At 46.1% G+C, this 21,209-nt stretch overlaps 1 protein-coding gene and 1 pseudogene across 1 annotated transcript in view; both read right to left on the bottom strand.

The window, feature by feature from the left end:
* The window catches only part of LOC140843892 (uncharacterized), a 29,372-nt gene extending 10,203 nt beyond the window's left edge, over positions 1 to 19,169 (bottom strand). Inside the window, exons 1-13 of the mRNA XM_073214303.1 lie at positions 19,116 to 19,169; positions 18,839 to 19,011; positions 17,242 to 17,451; positions 16,782 to 16,922; positions 15,064 to 15,144; positions 13,366 to 13,540; positions 10,264 to 10,352; positions 9,575 to 9,645; positions 8,974 to 9,092; positions 8,745 to 8,847; positions 4,681 to 4,989; positions 2,621 to 2,947; positions 572 to 898 (exon numbers count right to left, since the gene is read on the bottom strand). Of these exons, the coding sequence (XP_073070404.1) occupies positions 572 to 898; positions 2,621 to 2,947; positions 4,681 to 4,989; positions 8,745 to 8,847; positions 8,974 to 9,092; positions 9,575 to 9,645; positions 10,264 to 10,352; positions 13,366 to 13,540; positions 15,064 to 15,144; positions 16,782 to 16,922; positions 17,242 to 17,451; positions 18,839 to 19,011; positions 19,116 to 19,169 (2,179 nt within the window). The remainder of the gene's footprint in view (positions 1 to 571; positions 899 to 2,620; positions 2,948 to 4,680; positions 4,990 to 8,744; positions 8,848 to 8,973; positions 9,093 to 9,574; positions 9,646 to 10,263; positions 10,353 to 13,365; positions 13,541 to 15,063; positions 15,145 to 16,781; positions 16,923 to 17,241; positions 17,452 to 18,838; positions 19,012 to 19,115) is intronic.
* Positions 6,308 to 7,609, bottom strand: LOC140843695 (putative nuclear envelope pore membrane protein POM 121B; annotated as a pseudogene).
* Positions 19,170 to 21,209: the final 2,040 nt, after the last annotated feature.

Raw genomic sequence — 21,209 nt, 5'->3', positions numbered from 1 at the left:
CACACAGAAGACAAGTAGTGATTCTATAGCATGTTACTATGCTCATGGACAGTGACTCTAATGGGGTTTGTGCAGAGTACTTGGTGAAGAGGGGAGCCAAATAAACATAATGTTCTGAAGGTAACTGTAGATAGATACAAAGGAAAAAAAAACATTTTAAAAGGCCGTGAATGTTCTTCCTTTCTGCCTGTCTCTTAATCTCAGTTTATCCCACTTTCCTTTATAACCTCTAGCCAAACCTGGCTCTTCTCTGCTCACGAAAACATAAGCTCATTTCTGCCTTTGGGCCTATGCTCCTGTGCCTGTAACGTCCTCACCCCCAGCCACTGTCCCTGCTCCCAACTCTGGAGCTGCGGCCATGGCCTCAGTTTGTTATTGTCTCAGAAAGGCTGCCGCTGACTACGTAATAGCTCCTCCGGTTATGAGTTTCACTGCTATCTGACGCTGTGTACGGATAACTTTTGTGATAATATCTAAATCTTCATCACAGTGTACGGCTCCGAGAGCGGAGACTGTGTCAGCACTTAAGACAGCACCTGGCACTGCAGACCAAGCCCATTCGAAATCTCACCTGCAAACCCAGGAGTGTTCTGAGGTGCGGTGGCCACATGGAAAGTAGATGGTGTGCTCTGGCCACCTGCACCCAGGGAGCTCGGTTTTAAGGCTCCCCAAAAAGGGTTCTTGAGACCAGGTCTCCCACTCTGTCCTGATGCACTGCCAAATGCCCCAGTGGCAGGGCTGCTGTGGGGGGCAGGCACGCGTGTCCCAAAGCCCCCACTGCCAGTGGGGCCTGCTGACACCATAGATGTGAAGGGCGCTGAGACGGTGCTGCCGAACCCGGATGTCCTGGTGCCACAGCTGGTGGGCTTGGTCACAGCTCCAAAGCCGGAGGTGATGGCTGCAAAAAAGGAGCAAACATGGATCATTGTCTAACCCCATACACAAATGTAAATTCAAAACTGATCGAACACCCGAAAGTAAGCCAAGAAACCATAAAACACTTAGAGAAAGACACGCGAAAATATCTTGGACATGAACATGAGCGACTTCTTCGTCAACATATCTCTCCAGGGAAAGAAAGGAAAAATGAACAAATGGGACTATGTCAAGCTTAAAAGCTTCTGTACAGTTAAGGGCACCATCAACAGAACAAAAGGGCATCCTACAGTATGGGAGAATATATTCATAAATGACACATCCAATAAAGGGTTGACATCCAAAATATATAAAGAGCTAACACACCTCAACAAACAAAATGCAAATGTTCCAATGAAAATGTGGGTAGGGGAGCTCAACAGGCAGTTCTCCAAAGGAGAAATTCAGGTGTGAAAAGATGTACCACTTCACTTGTCATTAGAGAAATGAAAATTAAAACCACAATGAGTTATCACCTCACACCAGTAAGGATCGCCACCATCCAAAAGACAAACCACAACAAATGTTGGCAAGGTTGTGGAGAGAGGTGAACCCTCCTACACTGTTGGTGGCAATGTAAATTCGTTCAACCATTGTGGAAAGCAATATGGAGGTTCCTCAAAAAGCTCAAAATAGAAACACCATGTGACCCAGGAATACCGCTCCTAGGAATTTACCCTAAGAAGACAGCAGCCCATTTTGAAAAAGACAGACGTACCCTTATGTTTATCACAGCACGATTTACAACAGCCAAGAAATGGAAACAACCTACGTGTCCATCAGTAGATGAATGTATGCACAATGGAATATGATTCAGCCTTAAGAAGAAAACGAATCCTACCATTTGCAACAACATGGTCGGAGCTAGGGGGGATTATGCTCAGTGAAATAAGCGAGGTGGAGAAAGACAAGTACCAAATGATTTCACTCATCTCGGGAATATAGGAGCAAAGGAAAACCTGAAGGAACAAAACAGCAGCAGAATCACAGAACCCAAGAATGGACTAACAGCTACCAAAGAGAAAGGGACTGAGGAGGATGGGTGGGAAGGGAGGGATAAGGGCAGGGAAAAAGAAATGGGGCATTATGATTAGCATGTATAATGTGATGGGGGGGCACAGGGAGGGCTAGGCTACACACAGAAGACAAGTAGTGATTCTACAGCATGTTACTATGCTCATGGACAGTGACTCTAATGGGGTTTGTGCAGAGTACTTGGTGAAGAGGGGAGCCAAATAAACATAATGTTCTGAAGGTAACTGTAGATAGATACAAAGGAAAAAAAAACATTTTAAAAGGCCGTGAATGTTCTTCCTTTCTGCCTGTCTCTTAATCTCAGTTTATCCCACTTTCCTTTATAACCTCTAGCCAAACCTGGCTCTTCTCTGCTCACGAAAACATAAGCTCATTTCTGCCTTTGGGCCTATGCTCCTGTGCCTGTAACGTCCTCACCCCCAGCCACTGTCCCTGCTCCCAACTCTGGAGCTGCGGCCATGGCCTCAGTTTGTTATTGTCTCAGAAAGGCTGCCGCTGACTATGTAATAGCTCCTCCGGTTATGAGTTTCACTGCTATCTGATGCTGTGTACGGATAACTTTTGTGATAATATCTAAATCTTCATCACAGTTTACGCTCCGAGAGCGGAGACTGTGTCAGCACTTAAGACAGCACCTGGCACTGCAGACCAAGCCCATTCGAAATCTCACCTGCAAACCCAGGAGTGTTCTGAGGTGCGGTGGCCACATGGAAAGTAGATGGTGTGCTCTGGCCACCTGCACCCAGGGAGCTCGGTTTTAAGGCTCCCCAAAAAGGGTTCTTGAGACCAGGTCTCCCACTCTGTCCTGATGCACTGCCAAATGCCCCAGTGGCAGGGCTGCTGTGGGGGGCAGGCACGCGTGTCCCAAAGCCCCCACTGCCAGTGGGGCCTGCTGACACCATAGATGTGAAGGGCGCTGAGACGGTGCTGCCGAACCCGGATGTCCTGGTGCCACAGCTGGTGGGCTTGGTCACAGCTCCAAAGCCGGAGGTGATGGCTGCAAAAAGGGAGCAAACATGGATCATTGTCTAACCCCATACACAAATGTAAATTCAAAACTGATCGAACACCCGAAAGTAAGCCAAGAAACCATAAAACACTTAGAGAAAGACACGCGAAAATATCTTGGACATGAACATGAGCGACTTCTTCGTCAACATATCTCTCCAGGGAAAGAAAGGAAAAATGAACAAATGGGACTATGTCAAGCTTAAAAGCTTCTGTACAGTTAAGGGCACCATCAACAGAACAAAAGGGCATCCTACAGTATGGGAGAATATATTCATAAATGACACATCCAATAAAGGGTTGACATCCAAAATATATAAAGAGCTAACACACCTCAACAAACAAAATGCAAATGTTCCAATGAAAATGTGGGCAGGGGAGCTCAACAGGCAGTTCTCCAAAGAAGAAATTCAGGTGTGAAAAGATGTACCACTTCACTTGTCATCAGAGAAATGAAAATTAAAACCACAATGAGATATCATCTCACACCAGTGAGGATGTCCACCATCCAAAAGACAAACCAGAACTAATGTTGGCAAGGTTGTGGAGAGAGGGAAACCCTCCTACACTGTTGGTGGAAATGTAAATTTGTTCAACATTGTGGAAAGCAAGATGGAGGTTCCTCAAAAAGCTCAAAATAGAAATACCATTTGACCCAGGAATAACACTCGTAGGTATTTACCCTAAGAATACAGGAGCCCATTTTGAAAAAGACAGATGCACCCCTATGTTTATGTCAGCACTATTTATAATATCCATGAAATGGAAGCAACCTAAGTGTCCATCAGTAGATGAATGGATAAAGAAGGTGTGGTACATATACGCAATGGAATATTATTCAGTCAAGAGAATAAAACAAATCCTACCATTTGCAACAATAGGGATGGAGCTGGTTGATATTATGCTCAGTGAAATAACCCAGACAGAGAAAGACAAGTACCAAATGATTTCCCTCATCTCTGGAGTATAGAAGAAAGAAAAACTGAAGGAACAAAAGAGCAGCAGAATCACAGAACCCAAGAATGGACTACCTATTGAAATGGACTAAAGGGAAAGGGACTGAGCAGGATGGGTGAGAAGGGAGGAATAAGGGCAGGAAAAAGAAGGGGGGCCATACAAATTGCATATATAATATGGGCAGGGGGGAAAGGGAGGGCTGGGCAACACAAAGAAGACAATGGGTCATTCTACAGCATCTTACTACACTGATGGACAGTGACTATAATAGGGTTCGTGGGGGGGACTTGTTGAAGGGGGAAGCCTAGTAAACATAATGTTCTTCATGTAATTGCAGATTAATACCAAAAAATAAAATGCATTTTAAAAGGCCGTGAATGATCTTCCTTACTGCCTGTCTCTTAACGTCATTTTATCCCACTTTCCTTTTTAAACCTCTAGCCGCACCTGGTTCTCTGCTCATGAAAACATAAGGTCGTTTCTGACTTCGGGTCTTTGCTCCTGTGCCTTGAACGCCCTCACCCCCAGCCGCTGTCCCTGCTCCCAACTCTGGAACTACAGTCATGGCCTTGGTTTCCTATTGTCTCAGAAAGGCTCCCACTGCCTACCTAAATAGCTCCTCCGGTTATAAGTTACACTGCTACCTGACGCTGTTTACAGATAACATCTGTCTCTTCACCACAGCATAGAGCTCCAAGAGTGTAGACTATGTTGGCATTTAAAACAGCACCTGCCTCTGCAGACCGAGCCCCTTCCAAATCTCACCTGCAAGCACAGACGTGTTCTGAGGTGTGCTGGCCACATAGATGCCAAACAGTGTGCTCTGGCCAGCTGTACCAAGGGAGTTCTGACTCAGGCATCCCCAGAAATGGGCCGTGCCACCAGTTCTCCCACTCCGTCCAGCCACAAAGTCGAATGCCCCAGTGGTGGAGCTGTTGTGGGGGGCTGACATGCTCATCCCAAAGTCCCCACTGCCAGCGCGGCCTGCTGACACCCTAGATGTGTAGTGTGATGAGGTTGTGCTGCCACCGCTGCTGGTGGTCTGGGTCATAGCTCCAAAGTCCGAGGTGGTGGCTGCAAAAGAGGAGGAAATGAGGATCATTGTCTAACCCTATACACAAAAGTATATTTGAAATGGATCAAAGACCTGAATGTAAGCCATGAAACATTAAACTCTTAGAAAAAACATAAGCAAAAATCTCTTGGACATGAACATGAGTGACTATTTCATGAACATATCTCCCCCGGCAAGGGAAACAAAAGCAAAAATGAACAAATAGGACTACATCAAGCTGAAAAGCTTCTGTACAGGGAAAGACACCATCAATAGAACAAAAAGGCATCCTATAGTATGAGAGAATATATTCATAAATGACAGATCTAATAAAGGGTTGACATCAACAATGTATAAAGAGCTCACACACCTCAACAAACAAAAAGCAAATAATCCAATTAAAAAATGGGCAGAGGAGCTGAACAGACAGTTCTCCAAAGAAGAAATTCAGATGGCCAACAGACACATGAAAAGATGCTCCACATCGCTAGTCATCAGAAAATGCAAATTAAAACCAGAATGAGATATCACCTCACACCAGTAAGGATTGCCACCATCGAAAACACAAACAACAACAAATGCTGGCGAGGATTCGGAGAAAGGGGAATCCTCCTCCCCTGGTGGTGGGAATGTAATTTAGTTCAATCACTGTGGAAAGCAGTATGGAGGTACCTCAAAAAATTCAAAATAGAAAATGCCATTTGACCCAGGAATACCACCTCTAGGAATTTACCCTAAGAATGCAGAAGCCCAATTTTAAAAAGACAGATGTACCCCTATGTTTATCACAGCACTATTTACAATAGCCAAGAAATGGAAGGAACCTAAGTGTCCATCAGTAGATGAATGGATAAAGAAGATGTGATACATATACACAATGGAATATTAATCAGCCATAAGAAGAAAACAAATCCTACCATTTGCAACAACATGGATGGATCTAGAGGGTATTATGGTCAGTGAAATAAGCCAGGTGGAGAAAGACAAGTACCAAATGATTTCACTCATCTCAGGAGTATAAGAACAAAGGAAAAACAGAAGGAACAAAACAGCAGCAGAATCACAGAACCCAAGAAAGGACAACAGTTACCAAATAGAAAGCGACTGGGGAAGATAGGTGGAAAGGGAGGGAGAAGGGGGTAGAAGAAGAATGGGGGTCTTATGATTAACATGTATAATGTGGGGGCGGGCATGGGGAGTGATGTGCAACACATAGTAGACAAGTAGTGATTCTGCAGCATCTTACTGCGCTGATGAACAGGGACTAATGAGGTATGAGGGGGGGACTTGGTGAAGGGGGGAGTCTAGTAAACATGATGTTCCTCAAGTAATTGTAGATTAATGATACCACAAAATAAAAAAATTGGAGGAAACACCTGTGGTGCTGCCAAAGGCTGTCTGGGTGCTGGAGATGGTGCCAAAAAGAGAGGCTGCAGGTTTCAACCCACGAAAACCTGACCACACAGTGCTGCCAAAGGCTGGCTGGGGTGGGGCCAGGGCTGCTGAGCTTCCAAAAGGAAAGGAGCTGCCAAAGCTGGGGGCCAGTGCTGGCTGGCAGTCCACATCTGCTGTCTGTCAGTGGCTCCGAATGTGTGCTGTGGCGTGATTCTGGGATAGGATGGGACGGGGGCCCTGGTGCCAGAACTAAAGGGAATGTTGAAGGCTGGGGTGGTAGTGCTGCTAAATGTCAGTGCAGGCTGGCTCAGGGCCATGGGGGCGGAGGTCGTGAGGGTGCCACTGAAGCCACCGAAACTGGCGGTGCTGCTGCCAGCAGCTGTCTGGATGGCGCCGGGCAGGGACTGGCTGAAGGTGATGGCTGTTGTTGGAGCAGGCGTGGCCAGAGCCTGCCAAACTGGGCTATGGAGCCCATGGCTGGGCAGAACTGGCAGTAGAGGCAAGGAGAGACCCAAAGAGGACAGGCTGGGCAGTGGAAGCAGTGGGGCTGGTCATGATGCTCACAGTGCTGGTCACACTGCTCACACCAGAGCCAAAGACAGGCTTCCGGGTGGAGTCTGCAGCTGTGCCGGTGGTGGTCCCCCAAGCCGCTGCTGAGGGGACGCTGACACTGGCCGGGCCAGGGAACAGAGGGGTATTCGTGCTAGTGCCTGAAGTAGTTGTCTGACTGAAGGAGGAAGGAGTTGACAAGGGCAAAGATGTAGGTAGCCCTGTGCTGCTAAAAACAGAAATGAAAGTGAGGGGCAGTCTGCTGGTAGGTGGGGTGTGGGCAGAGCTGGAAGATGCCTCCATTGTGACTTGGGAATGGCTGGATGGCACAGGACCCTCCTTCCCACTTTTAGATGGAGCCACAAAGATGGGCTTGAACATGGGATGTGCTGAAGACACAGCAGGAGCTGCCGAGGCAGAAGGGTTAGCAGGTGGTCTGCCCAGCGTTCCAAAGAGAACACTGGGCTTCAGGGTGGGGCCTGGGGCAGGCGGGGCCTGGGGTTTGGCAGCTGTCTCAGCCTGAGAAGCCGGAGGTGACTTGGTGGCGTCACTGGCTGGTATTGCGGGAGAGGCAGGGGTCAGCCCCAAGAAAGGGGCTGTGGATCTGGAGTCTGGGGAGGGGTCGGGGAGGGGCCCTGGCTGTGAAGAGCCAAGAGGGCCCAGAAGGCCAGGTGTCTGCAGGGGCAAACGGGCCATGGGCGTGGCTGTTAGGCAGGGAAATACATATGAGTGGGGTGGAAAGAGTACAGGGTCAGCAAAGCCCCCTAGAAAGGACTCGGTTAACCAGTTAAATCTAGAAATCCAGAAAAGATTCAGAGTTAGTGAGTTAATCAGTTAAAGCTCAAAAGGTCAAGAGAACCTTGGCCTTGACGTTTGAATATTCCCCAGATAAAAGTGTCTGAACACAGCCCATGTCTTCACTGTGTCCATTAGACCACTGTATGATTTACTCTAGCCTGCTAAAAGGCCCACCTATAAACAGCAAAGTAAAGACAGGGAGATCCCACCTTAAAGCCAAAATTGTATTTAAAAAAAAACTAGGAAGTTTCAGAAGAAAGATTCTTAACATACTCTTTAGCAAACAAATAACTCTGCCCACCTTGGAGGAAAGGCAGACAGTCTTGATAAGCTAATTTTGCAGAATTACTTAGAGGACTGATGAGTAACTTAATGTCTCATCAAAGATACTTGAGACCACTTAACAAGCCCACACCCTAGCCCTCTGTCACATTCCTGAAAAATCCTTAAAAGAGAGAGCCCCCAACCTTTCACTGTGCTCCTATGTGAGGTCACCCGCACTTTCTAAGTGCGGAACCTTTTAACTTTAAACTCCCTCTTTTCAACCTTTCAGGGTACTGCACTCCTCTCTCTGAGGTCACCTGCACTTCCTAAGTGCATAACTTCAACTCCACCCAACCTTACAGGGCACTCCTTTCTCTGAAGTCACCCACACTTTCTAAGTGTGTGACCTTTTAATCTTAAACTCTTTCTCTCCAACCTTTCAGGGCACTCCTCCCTCTCTGAGGTCACCTGCACTTCTTTCTGGCTAAGTAACTTTAAATAAAACTTTTACTCTGCTTCACTACTGTGTCTCTGCCCTTCAATTCTTCCTCACAGCGGGGACAAGAACGGAGTAAAATACACAATGCCTCCCCCTCAACATTGCCACTGTAGCAGATTCTAGGAAGAAGAACAGAAAATGGCAACTATGGTATCTAAAACGTGATGGTATTTGGTGCTCTAGAAGCCTTGCTGGGCCAGGGATTCAGGAGTCAACAAATATGACTCTGGGAACAGTCTCTGGAGTGTGAAATTAACCCATATTCCTTACCAGTCTTATCTTCGAAGATCCTCTTCAGCCACTGTGACGGAGCTTGCTTCTCCTGGTAATACTCTTCAACCGTGATCGAGCGGCTGATCCAGGGAGCTGGAGGCTACCAAGAGAAAAAGGAGAAGCCAAGCCAGTCATAAGGAATTGAAAGAAACTTGTACTGACCCTTCCATTCCTGAGATGCAGGGGAGCCAGACTGAGTGGGCAGGGGTGGGTGGACAGACCATACCGAGATCAGCAGGATCCCTCGCCTGGAGGGCACCAGGGGAAACTTGCGTCTGTGTGGCTGGGAGCTGCTGGGTGTTGCTGGAAAATCCCAGGAGTTCTGCTCCCTACATGTGGTTGTATCTGCAAATAAAGTATCAGACTTACTTTCTTCCTGCTCTCTTCCAGAAATGGAGAGGTTTGTCTACCCGGCCTAGTTTTTAATACTGAACTTTCACTAGGTGTCTCTGAGATTCTATCTTCTATGGTTTGGGTGCTTGGATGGTGTTGGCAAGATTATTTCTAACAGTCAAGACGATGTGAAGTGGTCATTGCTCCAAATGCATGCACATGGTTGCTTACTGGACAGAAATTGCCTGGTCTGCTCAGATTCCCCCACCTAGGCTTACCTTACCCCAAACCCCCCAGGTGGCCTGGGTTATGCTATACGAGTCTGGGCAACCTTTCTCCCTTACCAGACCATAAACCCCGAAGGACAGGAACATCTCTCTCTGTAACTACCAAGCCCCACACAAATCAAGGCTCAGAACGTGTTTCCAGTGGGTTGTGGTCCATGCGCCCTCCATACAATACCGCCAACACATGCCATGAGTTCATCAACTTACCCTGTTCTCCCTGGGACTCCTTGTTTGCCGGCGGAGCGGAAGAGCCAGATCCCTGAGGACCATCCTCTTCTCTGTAGTTGGAAGAGGCACAATTAAGTTTAGAAAAGCACTGGATAACTTCTTACACCCTCCTAACTACCAACTGACCAGTCTAGAACAACCATGACTAAGATCTCAGTGTGTCAAGACAACAAAAAGAAGCAAAGAAAATTCCTAAAGAAATGAAGGGAGGCAGTTCACAGAGGCCACAGAGACACCTTTGTCTTAAAACAAGCAGGAAACAATCTTCAGAACCTTACATACAACCTGCCAAGTTTCTGAGAGTCCTAGTCACACCTCTATCTCTAAGAAAGCAGCATTCTTGTCGGGCACCTAGGGGGTCAGCTGGGGTCTAGAATGTGAAGCCTGCTGCCCACCCCCATCGGTCACTCTGTTCACTCTGTCCCATGCAAGCCCTTCCCCTTATGCCCCAGCCCCTCACGCTGCAGCATGAGGGGAAGCAGAGGCCGGTGTGGTCACACTGTGTGATGACTGCAAGAGACAAGAGCGATTCAGGGCGGCACCGTCTCTGCCCTTTAGATGTGAACCATTTTGATTCTCCAAATCGGAGTCTCAGACAGCCTAAGAGCCAAGTAAATTTCCCTCCTTTCCCACCCTCTCATTAATCCACACAGCAAATCACCGATTACCTCATTTTCTTTTCTGGACTCTCTGGTGTCTGTGAGTGTGATGAGGCTGGGCTGGAGAAGGGGGAGGCTCTGGGACGCCTCTTCCACAGCTAAAAGCCAAACACAAGTCACGTGACTGACCCTTGGGAATAACATAGGATCTGACCTTCAACATAATTCTGTGGCTCTAATCCATCACTGTATATAAAGTCTCCTTTTCAAGTGACTAAAAAAACATTTCTTTGTGAAGTGGGGTTTCTGAAAAGTGAGTCAATTGCCAGTATTTGAAAGGGTTGTCATTGGCCAAAGTTGGAAAAGTTGCATCAGAAAGAGCAGCTAGTCTTTCTGAGGATCATGATATGTTTATAAAATATCATCAAGATACTGAGAATCAAGAAATGTTTATAAAATATCATCAGTTCATAAAGATAACACAGCAAGAATCATACTGGTCATCTTTGGTGTTAACTACGGCATCAGTGCCTGCTTATTATCCTGCCACTCCTGTAGATAGGGTTTGTTCTTCTATCTAGAATTACACAGACCTTCAGTTAACACATGCAGAGGGAAGGACAGAAGAACATCACCATTTTGCCACAATGGACATAGACAAAGGCGAAAAATGGCCACTAAAATCAGCAGGTGAAAAGCTCATAGGAACAATAAAGGGAAGGATCAGACTGACACCTGAGGCCAGTGGGAGGCAACCACACAGCAGTGCTCCCCGTGTGATGCGATCAGAAGCGCACAGCAGCACCTCTGCCCAAATCACTGAACTTGAAACTCAAGCCCCAGGAGCCAACTGCCCATTTACAGGGAAAATAGGGATAGAGTAGTTGTCAAAATGGCACCATGACGAAAACAAAATCCAGAATGTAGTAAATTCTATAGAACATAATGACTCAGACTTTTCAAAAGTAAGAAAAAGCGTAGTAGTAGTACCGCTGATTGAGTCTAAGAGAAGCCTGACGTCCCTGCTGCGGGGAAGGGAGCGTGAGGCCGCGCCCCAGCCTGTGTGCTCCGCGCCTGCGGTGGCGGCGGCGGCGGCAGCAGCTGCAGGGGAAGCCTGACAGCTGGAGGCCGCAAGGGGGCGCCGGCCGCGCAGGCCCGGAGCGCCCGGGGAGGCCGCGCTCTGAGGCCGGCGACCTGCCGCCTGCTGCTCCTCGGGGGGGCCGAGGCGCTGGGAGCCGGGGCCGGCACATGGGATAGGCGGCATCCTGGAGGGGCCCGCGCACCCAGGGGCTGTGTCTGGCACGCCCCAGGTCCGCGGAGGGGTTCTGCCACCGCGGGGAGCTCGCCCGGCCGGCAGGCCAGCCTGAGCAGCGCGCCCGGGGAGGCGTAAGCACCAGTGCACGCGCGCCTCCTGCGGTCGACCCCGCAGCTGCCCGTGACGCGGGTGTGTCTTCCCGCCCGGCTGCGTGGCGGGCCGTGGGAACGCGAGCCCCGCCCCCGGGGGACCGATGGGCGGCGGAGGGGTCGTCCCTCTCCCCGCCCACCCCCGGAGTCCCGGCGCCCCGCCCCTGGCGGCCCGCCACCGGCGCGGAGCTCTGAGCATCATGGCTCGGCCCAGGCCTGTTAAAAAGTTGATTATTTTTACCCTGTCTGCTTGTTAGGCCATCAGATACAACCTTGTATAATGCTAAGTCTGAAGCTCTGAGTGTGAATTAAGTCGCCTGAAATGTAGATTTCGGTACTTACTTTGGTGGCACCTCTGGAGTGCTTACTATGGACAGTGTAGACGCATGAACACTTTACATGTACTGCCTCACAACTATCTTACGAAGTAGGTCAAAATCATTATTTCCATAAGTGTACAACCTTACCTTCAGACTTTTTGTTACATATATTAATTAAATACCTTAATGCTCAAAAAAAGAGTCTAAGAAACATGTGAACCAAACTCAATGAGTTGATTTTTGGTCCCTGATTCAAAGTAACTATAATAAGACAGGGAGGGTAAGAAGGGCAAATTGGAGTGATAATAACTAACATTAAGTCATTATTATTCAGAGGAATAGAAGCATTGTGGTTATTAATGTTCAAAAAGTTTTAAAAATACACTGAAGTACCTACAGGTGAAACAACGTGTTTGTACTTTAAAACACAAGAGGAAAACCAATTTGGGGTGGGGGTGTTGATGGATCAAGGCTGACAAAACACTGTTAACTACTGGAGCCACATGGAGGTTCATTGTGATATTTTTCTTTCCTTTTGTGTATGTATGACATTTGACATAAAATTGTAAGAAGGGGCAATGACTATGTATGTCAGGTCTGTTGTGATCACTGATTGAGGAAATGTGTGTACTGTGCTCAGCAGAGGGCCCAGTGCAGAATAGATCCAGGCAAAGGTTTGTACTATTATGCTCTGCATTGCCATAACTGCTTGGCCGGGGCCTTCATCTCCTATATTTGTCATTTATCATTAATGTGTCATTTATATTACTCTAAGAGCCTTCTGTACGGATGAAAACTTATGTCAAATTCTTTCTCCTCTCAAAAACCTCCTTCACGCATGTGTAACTTTTTTTACAGCTCCTATATATTGGGTGCCTTCTTACTGACAAGCACTGTAATGGGTGCTTTTCAAACATTACCTTCAATCTTTGTAACAATCCTTTAGAGATGAGAAAAAGAGAGTTTAAATCATTTACCTGCCTAAGAGTCTATAGCTACTAAGTGCCAAAGCCAAGATGTGAACTCAAGTCATTCTGGTAGCAAAACTTGATCTGTTCTCCAGTCTACATTACATCCTTTCTAAAAATAATTATAACCACTTATTTTTAAAACTTTCATTAAATTCCCAGTGCCTAGAGGATGAATTTATGACCCAATGCAATTCAGACTCAATCTACCTTTTTAATCGAATTAGTACCATTTTTTGAATTGTTCATCCTCTGTCTATTTACCTATAATAATGGCTCTGGCTTGTTATCAGGTTTCCACATAGGCATTCTGGGCTTTCTAGTTTGTTCCACTGGTCCATAGCGATCATTCAAGGGTTGGTAACTGCTGTTAGCTTAGAGGTGATCTCAGCATCTGACAGAAGGTGGCTAGTAAACACTGCATAATCAACTAATAAATGCAAAGAACCCACTTCTGCCACACCACCAGGTGCGTGTACCTGAGAGATGCCTCCAGTAGAAGTGTAGGAACTGGTAATGGCATTGCGGCTGGACATACGGATGCCACATGTGCACATGCCCTTCGAACAGCTCACAGCAGAGCTGCAGGTTCTCTTACACAGCTCGCCGTCTGAGCTCTCCTGGGAACTGAGGCCTCTCTTCAGAGGCCCAGGCCTAATAGGGAAATAAAAGGGGAAAACACAGATGTGCTACTGAAAGACACCAACATTGTTTTAAGGCTTCATCCACGGTCACAGAATCGTTCTAACGCAATGGAAAAGGATAATGTTGTTAATTTTACTGTTAATTCAGCTAAACATGTCTCACAAAGTCAGAAAGGGAAAGCTCAGTATTTAAAAAATTAAAAGTATGATTCTACTTATATATACTCTAAGAAACGCACACAAATCTATAGTGACACAATGGGGACCAATGGATGCCTGGCAACAGGGACAGGATGAGAGGGAGATTTTAAGGCTTCACCAAGGGGCATGGGGAAACTTCTGGCAGTGATGGTCATGTTCATTATCTTGACTGTGGTGATGGTTTCGTGGGTGTGAAATTTAGACAAAATAGTTATTGTGGCAAGTTACTCAAAATGTTCTTCTCTGATTTCAAAGAGGAAAATTTATAGGACAATAATTCTGATAAGGATACATGTCAAAATTGATCAAATGGTACACTTCAAAGAGGCACAGTTTATCTATGTCAATTATACCTCAATAAAGGTGTTAAAAAAAGTTTAGGAGGAACCAACCACTTTTTCTAAGATTCAAACTGAAACAGAAATTCCCTAAACATCTTTCCTGTGAAATAGTCATCCAACCATTGTGACAGCACAGACAGCTCACTGTCTCCTGGCTGATGAATGTCAACCACAGAGCAGTTTATCCCTGCACTAGATGCAAGCATACTTTTTCTTTCACTTACTTCACCTATCGATCCCATCTGGAGCCAAGCCAAGCCAATTGTCCTCCTTTCATGTGAGGCCATTATCTTTCCCTCCCTCATTTCTTTACACCCCTGAGGTTTTTCTCGTCTGGGCTAGTGCTTATGTTCCTTTAGAACCCCCTCACCCACCAGCACCCCATGACATCTTGAGTTGTTTCACTCTCTCACACTGAATTTCGGTCTGTGTCTGCCTCCTCTTGCAGGGCAGCACAGCCCACCAGCAGCCCTCCGCTGACAGCAGGACTAAGGCATTCAGGACCACCGCTGACCTGCCTCCTCCTGGTCTTTGTTCTGCCATCAGCCCAGAGGAGGAGCATGTTAAGCTTTTTTGGCAGCCATATCATAGTGCTGACTCAATTTAAAAATGTAACTTACCCCAAGCCTTTTCACACACATTTCCAGTCTTTTTCCCTCCCAGCCAATTCTTCCTCAAATATAATTAAGCTAAAAGGCAGAAATCTCACATTTTTCTTAAATTTCATACTGCTACATTCTCTCCATTGCACAAACCTTGTGATCTTTTTGTTATATACTTTGTTATTCAGTGTATCTACAAATCCTCTTAGCCTTAGCATATTTTATGCATATTAAAGAAAAATAGTAAAAGGAATTAGACAAAATAGTTATTGTGGTAAGTTACTCAAAATGTTCCTCTGTGACTTCAAAGAGGAAAACTTTCAAGTCAATAAGTCTGATAATGACCCTTTCCCAAACAGGAAACCTCACCCAGATGGATTCTCACTTACTCTGGCACGAAAGCAGCAGGGACTCCGTTGGCCACCTCAGGCTTAAAAGCTAAATGGCCACTCCCACTGCTGTCATGGCACCTGTGACAAATCACAAACCCTCAGTTAGATAATACGACCTCTCCTTGAAAGGATACTCTCATATTCCTGGGATCTTATACTCTTTCTACAGAACATAGGTTCATGCTAGACAAGAAAAGGTTGCCTCAGATCTCAAAGATTCAGGAAGGTCAATTTATTCTAGGACTGTCCTAATCTAATAAGAAAAGTATAAAAATGCATCAAGACCTTTTGAACTATTCAGGTGTACTGATTATTTGCTAACTTCTCACCAAAGCACTGTAATCACAAATTTAATATCCTACCATCTGTAAACTAAAGACAAAAAAAATGCTTTAGCGACCCACCTACACACATCCCCCAGTGCTCTCACTTAGTTCAGTCTGTAAGAGAAGAACTTCACAGGTCACAGATAAGGGCCTGCACATGGTGCACATAATCACTGCTTATTCCAATTATGGGAAAGATAACACAGAGCCTTCAGTTACAGGCTCACTGGGGTCTAGACAAATTACCAACCTGGAGAACATGAGAAACCTGTTTTGACCATAAGAATAGTTATTTTCTCTTTGACCTCCAACACACCATCTCCCTCTGCCACTCCTGCTTAGTTGGCTGACATGAGCTCAGACTGCTCACTTGTAAAGCATATCCCTAGTATTCATTACCTAATCTTCCAACGTTACTTCCAATCAATCTTCCAATGAACACACTTGTGTTTATTAGTATTTCCTTACCTAATGTTGCCATCTACAGTATCAAAGATGGCCAGCTGTGAACCTGCAGGTTATGGCTAACCTGGTGTAACTGATGAGGACAATGGTTCCATTTCTCAAATGTAGGGCCCACTGTCTCCTCAGAGCATGTTTCCTTGACCACCTTATATACAGAGCTCCCCCTTTCTCATGATCCTTTTATAGCACTTTGTAAAAATCTTCATATACTTACTATCTATAATTAGACTGTTTCATTGATTACCCAAGTCCCAGGAGACCTTTGCCTAGCTCAGTGCTCTACCCACAGTACCTGGAGTAGGCTCTGGCACATGGTGGGTCTTGGAATTTGTTGAATTACAAGAAAATCCTTAACTGACTCCTTGGAAAGCCACAAGCAGTTCTGCAGCTTACTCAGCACCTTCAACTTCCTCTCTTTCCATCGAGGAAACAGACTGCTTCCTCTATTTTCGTTACATTTTCAAAAACCAAATAATGAAACTGGTTTTATTCTCATTACTCATAAAGCTACCGTACTCCAGTCTTCACTGTTCTTTGCTAAGTATTTCCTTCGGCACAAACATGACACCTAAGGTGATGGTCACCCAAATAACTGACCACCACAAGGGGAAGACTTTCAGCATTCTCTCAAAATAAAATTTAACACATTTATATCAAAAGTATGAAACTGATGTGGACAGTAACTGTTGGCTTTTCTCTAGTACTTATGGAAAAGGTGTATTACAAAATGTATGTAACCTGTGCCTAATGAAATGCATAGCATTAAAGCTCTTGTTACCAAGCTCTTCCATGAAAGGCAAAGAAGGGGACCTGCCATTCACACACAGGAGGTGGCCTCTGATTCTTTTGGGGAGTGATCTCTCTTTCAACAAATCCCAGGAGCCCATGTGGGAGGCACGTTGAGTACTGTGCAGGGCATGTTACCTTCTTTTCTCCTCCTGACCAGCAGCAGATGTTTGGTCTTCCTCCTCCTCCACTGTCCTTTTCTTCCTCTTCCAACGTTCGAGGGCAAGCAGAACAGCCTCCTTTGACCACGGGTCTGGGGCCTTAGGGATCTGCGCTGCTCTGTAACAGAAAACAGGATTCTAGCATTAAGATATTCTGATCATCATGCTACACAGCATGAACTTCAGGCGCTGGAAATCAGAAGCTATCCAACAAGCAAAAGGGTAACTTATACACTCACACAAATGGCCTTTAGCTGTTAAGCTATAGTCTTGGGAAAAACCCAGAAAATAAAAAACTGCTCAATAACTGGAATTTGAGATTTCTCCTTCACATAAGGAGCTTCTTCCTTTCCTTTGAGTTAGTTATTCTCTCAGATGAACAATTGCAGGAGAATAAAGTGGACACACTGGGAGTCTTTTCCTCCAGCAATGCTTACATTGGAAAATGAGCCAGGTTGCTCCCGGGAGGAGCGATCCTCACTGTCGAAGGCCTGCACACCACTCTGGAATGACCATGAGACAGCACACGCTTCCTGTGACCGCCATTCCGGCACAGTGTGGGAAGCACACAGGAATACTGGGCCTGCTGGACTGGGTATCGTCTTGGACGTGTTATACCAAAGTGGTGTGGTGAAGTCCTACAGACCCTGTGGAGAATGGGAGACACATTATGGAATCAAAGCAGCTTAGCAGAATGACAGAAAGTTTAAATTCCTTAAGAACCATGTGGGTTCAGTTATTTTCCAGAGAGCTTAAGCCTCTAAGCAACACAAAACACAGCATTTTTATGGCAACTTTCCCCATTCCACGTAAGGGCAGAAAGTGGCAGGTACTTGACAGCTGTCCCTGCAATGGATTCAACAACTTTGAGGGGGAAATTGAAAAACTGCCCACACAAGTAAAACTACAGTGGAAGAAAAGTGTGTGTAAGGACGTGCAGGGAGAAATTTTACAAGAATCCTTCAATTTCTTATGCTAAGTCATCAGAAATATACACCCAAAGTCAAACATTTTAAAAACCTGAATGTTCACCTTTTCAAATAAATGTACTTATCAAGGATCTAGTGTCACAGAAGTTTTGAATTTTGTTATCACTCAACTGGGACTAAATGAAACACAAATCTTTTTAATCTAATCATCTTTATCAGCCAAGTTATATCCATCCAGGAAGTTTCCTGGGTACACCTCTTTGAGTTCGGCTGATACAATTTATTGGTCCAAAGATAAAAAAGTAACAAAACCTTTTAGAATACTATACTTTACAGACAGAAGGTAGTCTCACCTGAAGCAGGGATATTTTAAGTGATTTACCAAGTATTCTGCTAAACCCATACTGTATTAAAGTTCAGAGCTTTAAGAACTGAAAGAAGGATTTGCAACAACGTGGATGGGGATAGAGGGTATTATGCTCAGTGAAATAAGCCAGGCAGAGAAAGACAAGTATCAAATGATTTCACTCATCTGTGGAGCATAAGAACAAAGAAAAAACTGAGGGTACAAAACAGCAGCAGACTTACAGAACCCGAGAGTGGACTAACAGATACCAAAGGAAAGGGATTGGGAAGGGTGGGCGGGAAGGGAGGGAGAAGGGGAATAAGGGGCATTAGGATCAGCATACATGATGTAGGGCGGTGGGCATGGGGAGGGCAATATAGAACACAGAAAAGACAAGTAGTGACTCTACAGCATCTCACTACGCTGATGGACAGTGACTGTAATGGGGTATGAGGGGGGGACTTGATAATAGGGGGAGTCTAGTGACCACAATGTTGCTCATGTAACTGTACACTAATGATCACTGCAAAAATTGAAAAGTAAAAATAAAAGGAATAGAAAAATGACCCCAAAAAAGAAGAACTGAAAGAAGGAAACAGTTCTGGTAGCATCTCATAGCAGAGGCTAAATGGAGACAGGACACGGTGGACGCGCACCAAGGTGTTTGAAGAGGTGAAAACGGCACAGAGCCCACTGAGGACTTGAGAAAAAAAAATTTTCAGTCAAGTCCTCCGTCTGGGGAGGGTCAGCGTGTCTTACGGGCGGAAAGTCCTCCGACGGGACCCGACGAAACGAGTGGGGACTGAGGGCTGAATGGTATCACGGCGGGCCCGTGGGGCCGGCGGGGCGGGGCTTGTGGGGCGGGCGCGGCTTGCGAGGAAGGCCGGGCGCGCGGGTGGGCGCCGGCTCCTGGCCTCCGGATCGGGGGCGGGCTGCGGGGGGCGGAGCTTGCTCAAACTCCTCCCATTTGAAGCGACCAGCGAGCTCTGTCCGGCGGGCGAGCGGCTTCCGCGGCTCTCTCCTCCAGACTGCCTGCCTGCGCTAGTGCGCCGGGGCTAGAGGCGGTCGGGCATTGTGCGCTAGCGTGCATTGTGCGCTGGCGGCGCGCGCTCCCGCTGCCGGGAGACGGCCCGCGAATGGCAGGCAGCTCGGGGCTCGCGGCTCAGGCCCCCCCCCAGGCTGCGGCGGCCCCCCAGCCAGCTCGACCAGCGCGGCCGCCGCGGGCACCAGGTAGCACGAGACCCGTTGGCGAGACGGCGAAAAAGAAACAGGAAAAGTAAAATAAAAAGCATTTAAGTCTTTCATAAAAGTCAGTTGGTGTAATGTGAACTTTTTTTTCTTTTTTTCTTTTTTATTAAGGTATCGTTGATATACACTGCTCTGAAGGTCTCACAAGAGAAACAATGTGCGTAGTACATTCACCCGTATTATCGAGTCCCCCCCTGCCCCCTCCCCCCCGCGCCGCCAGGACCCCATTGCCGCTGCTGTCCAGCGTAGCACAATGCCACGGAGTCCCTACTTGTCTTCTGAGCTACACTGTTTCCCCGTGACCCCACACACTCCATGTGCACCAATCATAATACCCCTGAATCCTCTTCTCCCTCCCACAACCCTCCCCTTTGGTAACCCCTAGTCTCTTCTTGGAGTCTGTGAGTCCGCTGCTGTTGTTCCTTCAGATTTGCTTTGTTGTTATACTCCACAAAGGAGGGAAATCATTTGGTACTTGTGTTTCTCCACCTGGCTTATTTCACTCACCATAATCATAATACCCCCTAGCTCCATCCATGTTGCTGCAAATGGTAGGATTTGTTTTCTTCTTATGGCTGAATAATATTCCATTGTGTATATGTACCACCTCTTCCTTGTCCATTCAGCTACTGATGGACATTTAGGTTGCTTCTATTTCTTGGCTATTGTAAATAGTGCTGCAATAAACATAGGCGTGCATATGTCTTTTTGAACTGGAATCTTGTTTTGGTAAATTCCTAGGAGACGAATTCTAGGGTCAAATGGTATTTCTATTTTAAGTTTTTTGAGGAACCTCCATATTGCTTTCCACAATGGTTGAACTAGTTTACATTTCCACTAGCAGTGTAGGAGGGTTCCCCTTTCTCCACAACCTCGCCAACATGTGTTGTTTGTCTTTTGGATGGTGGCGTTCTAACTGGTGTGAGGTGTATCTCATTGTGGTTTTAATTTCCATTTCTCTGATGATTAGCCATGTGGAGGATCTTTTCATGGGCCTGTTGGCCATCTGAGTTTCTTCTTTGGAGAAGTGTCTGTTCGGACCCTGTGCCCATTTTTAAATTGGATTATTTGCTTTTTGTTTGTTGAGGTGCATGAGCTCTTTATGTGTTTTGGATGTCAACCCCTTGTTGGATATGTCATTTATGAATATATCCTCCCATATTGTAGGATGCCTTTCTGTTCTATTGATGGTGTCCTTTGCTGTACAGAAGATTTTCAGCTTGATATATTTCCATTTCTTCATTTTTGCTTTTCTTTCCCCTGCCTGGGGAGATATGTTCATGAATAAGTTGCTCATGTTTATGTCCAAGAGGTTTTTGCCTGTGTTTCTTTCTAAGAGTTTTATGGTTTCATGACTTACATTCAGGTCTTTGATCCATTTCGAGTTTACTTTTATGTGTGGGGTTAGACAGTGATCCAGTTTCCTTCTCTTACATGTAGCTGTCCAGTTTTCCCAGCACCATCTGTTGAAGAGACTGTCATTTCCCCATTGTATGTCCATGGCTCCTTTATCATATATTAATTGACCATATATGTTTGGGTTAATGTTTGGAGTCTCTATTCTGTTCCACTGGTCTGTGGCTCTGTTCTTGTGCCAGTACCAAATTGTCTTGATTACTGTGGCTTTGTAGTAGAGCTTGAAGTTGGGGAGCGAGATCCCTCCCACTTTATTCTTCCTTCTCAGGATTGCTTTGGCTATTCGGGGTCTTTGGTGGTTCCATATGAATTTTTGAAAAATTTGTTCCAGTTTGTTGAAGAATGCTGTTGGTAATTTGATAGGGATTGCATTGAATCTGTACATTGCTTTGGGCAGGATGGCCATTTTGACAATATTAATTCTTCCTAGCCATGAGCATGGGATGAGTTTCCATTTGTTAGTGTC

This window comes from Manis javanica, chromosome 10 (genome assembly GCF_040802235.1).
Source record: "Manis javanica isolate MJ-LG chromosome 10, MJ_LKY, whole genome shotgun sequence".
NCBI classification, from domain to species: Eukaryota; Metazoa; Chordata; class Mammalia; order Pholidota; family Manidae; genus Manis; species Manis javanica.
The sequence above is the reverse complement of the archived record's forward strand: the minus strand, read 5'-3'. Positions and strand labels throughout refer to the sequence as shown.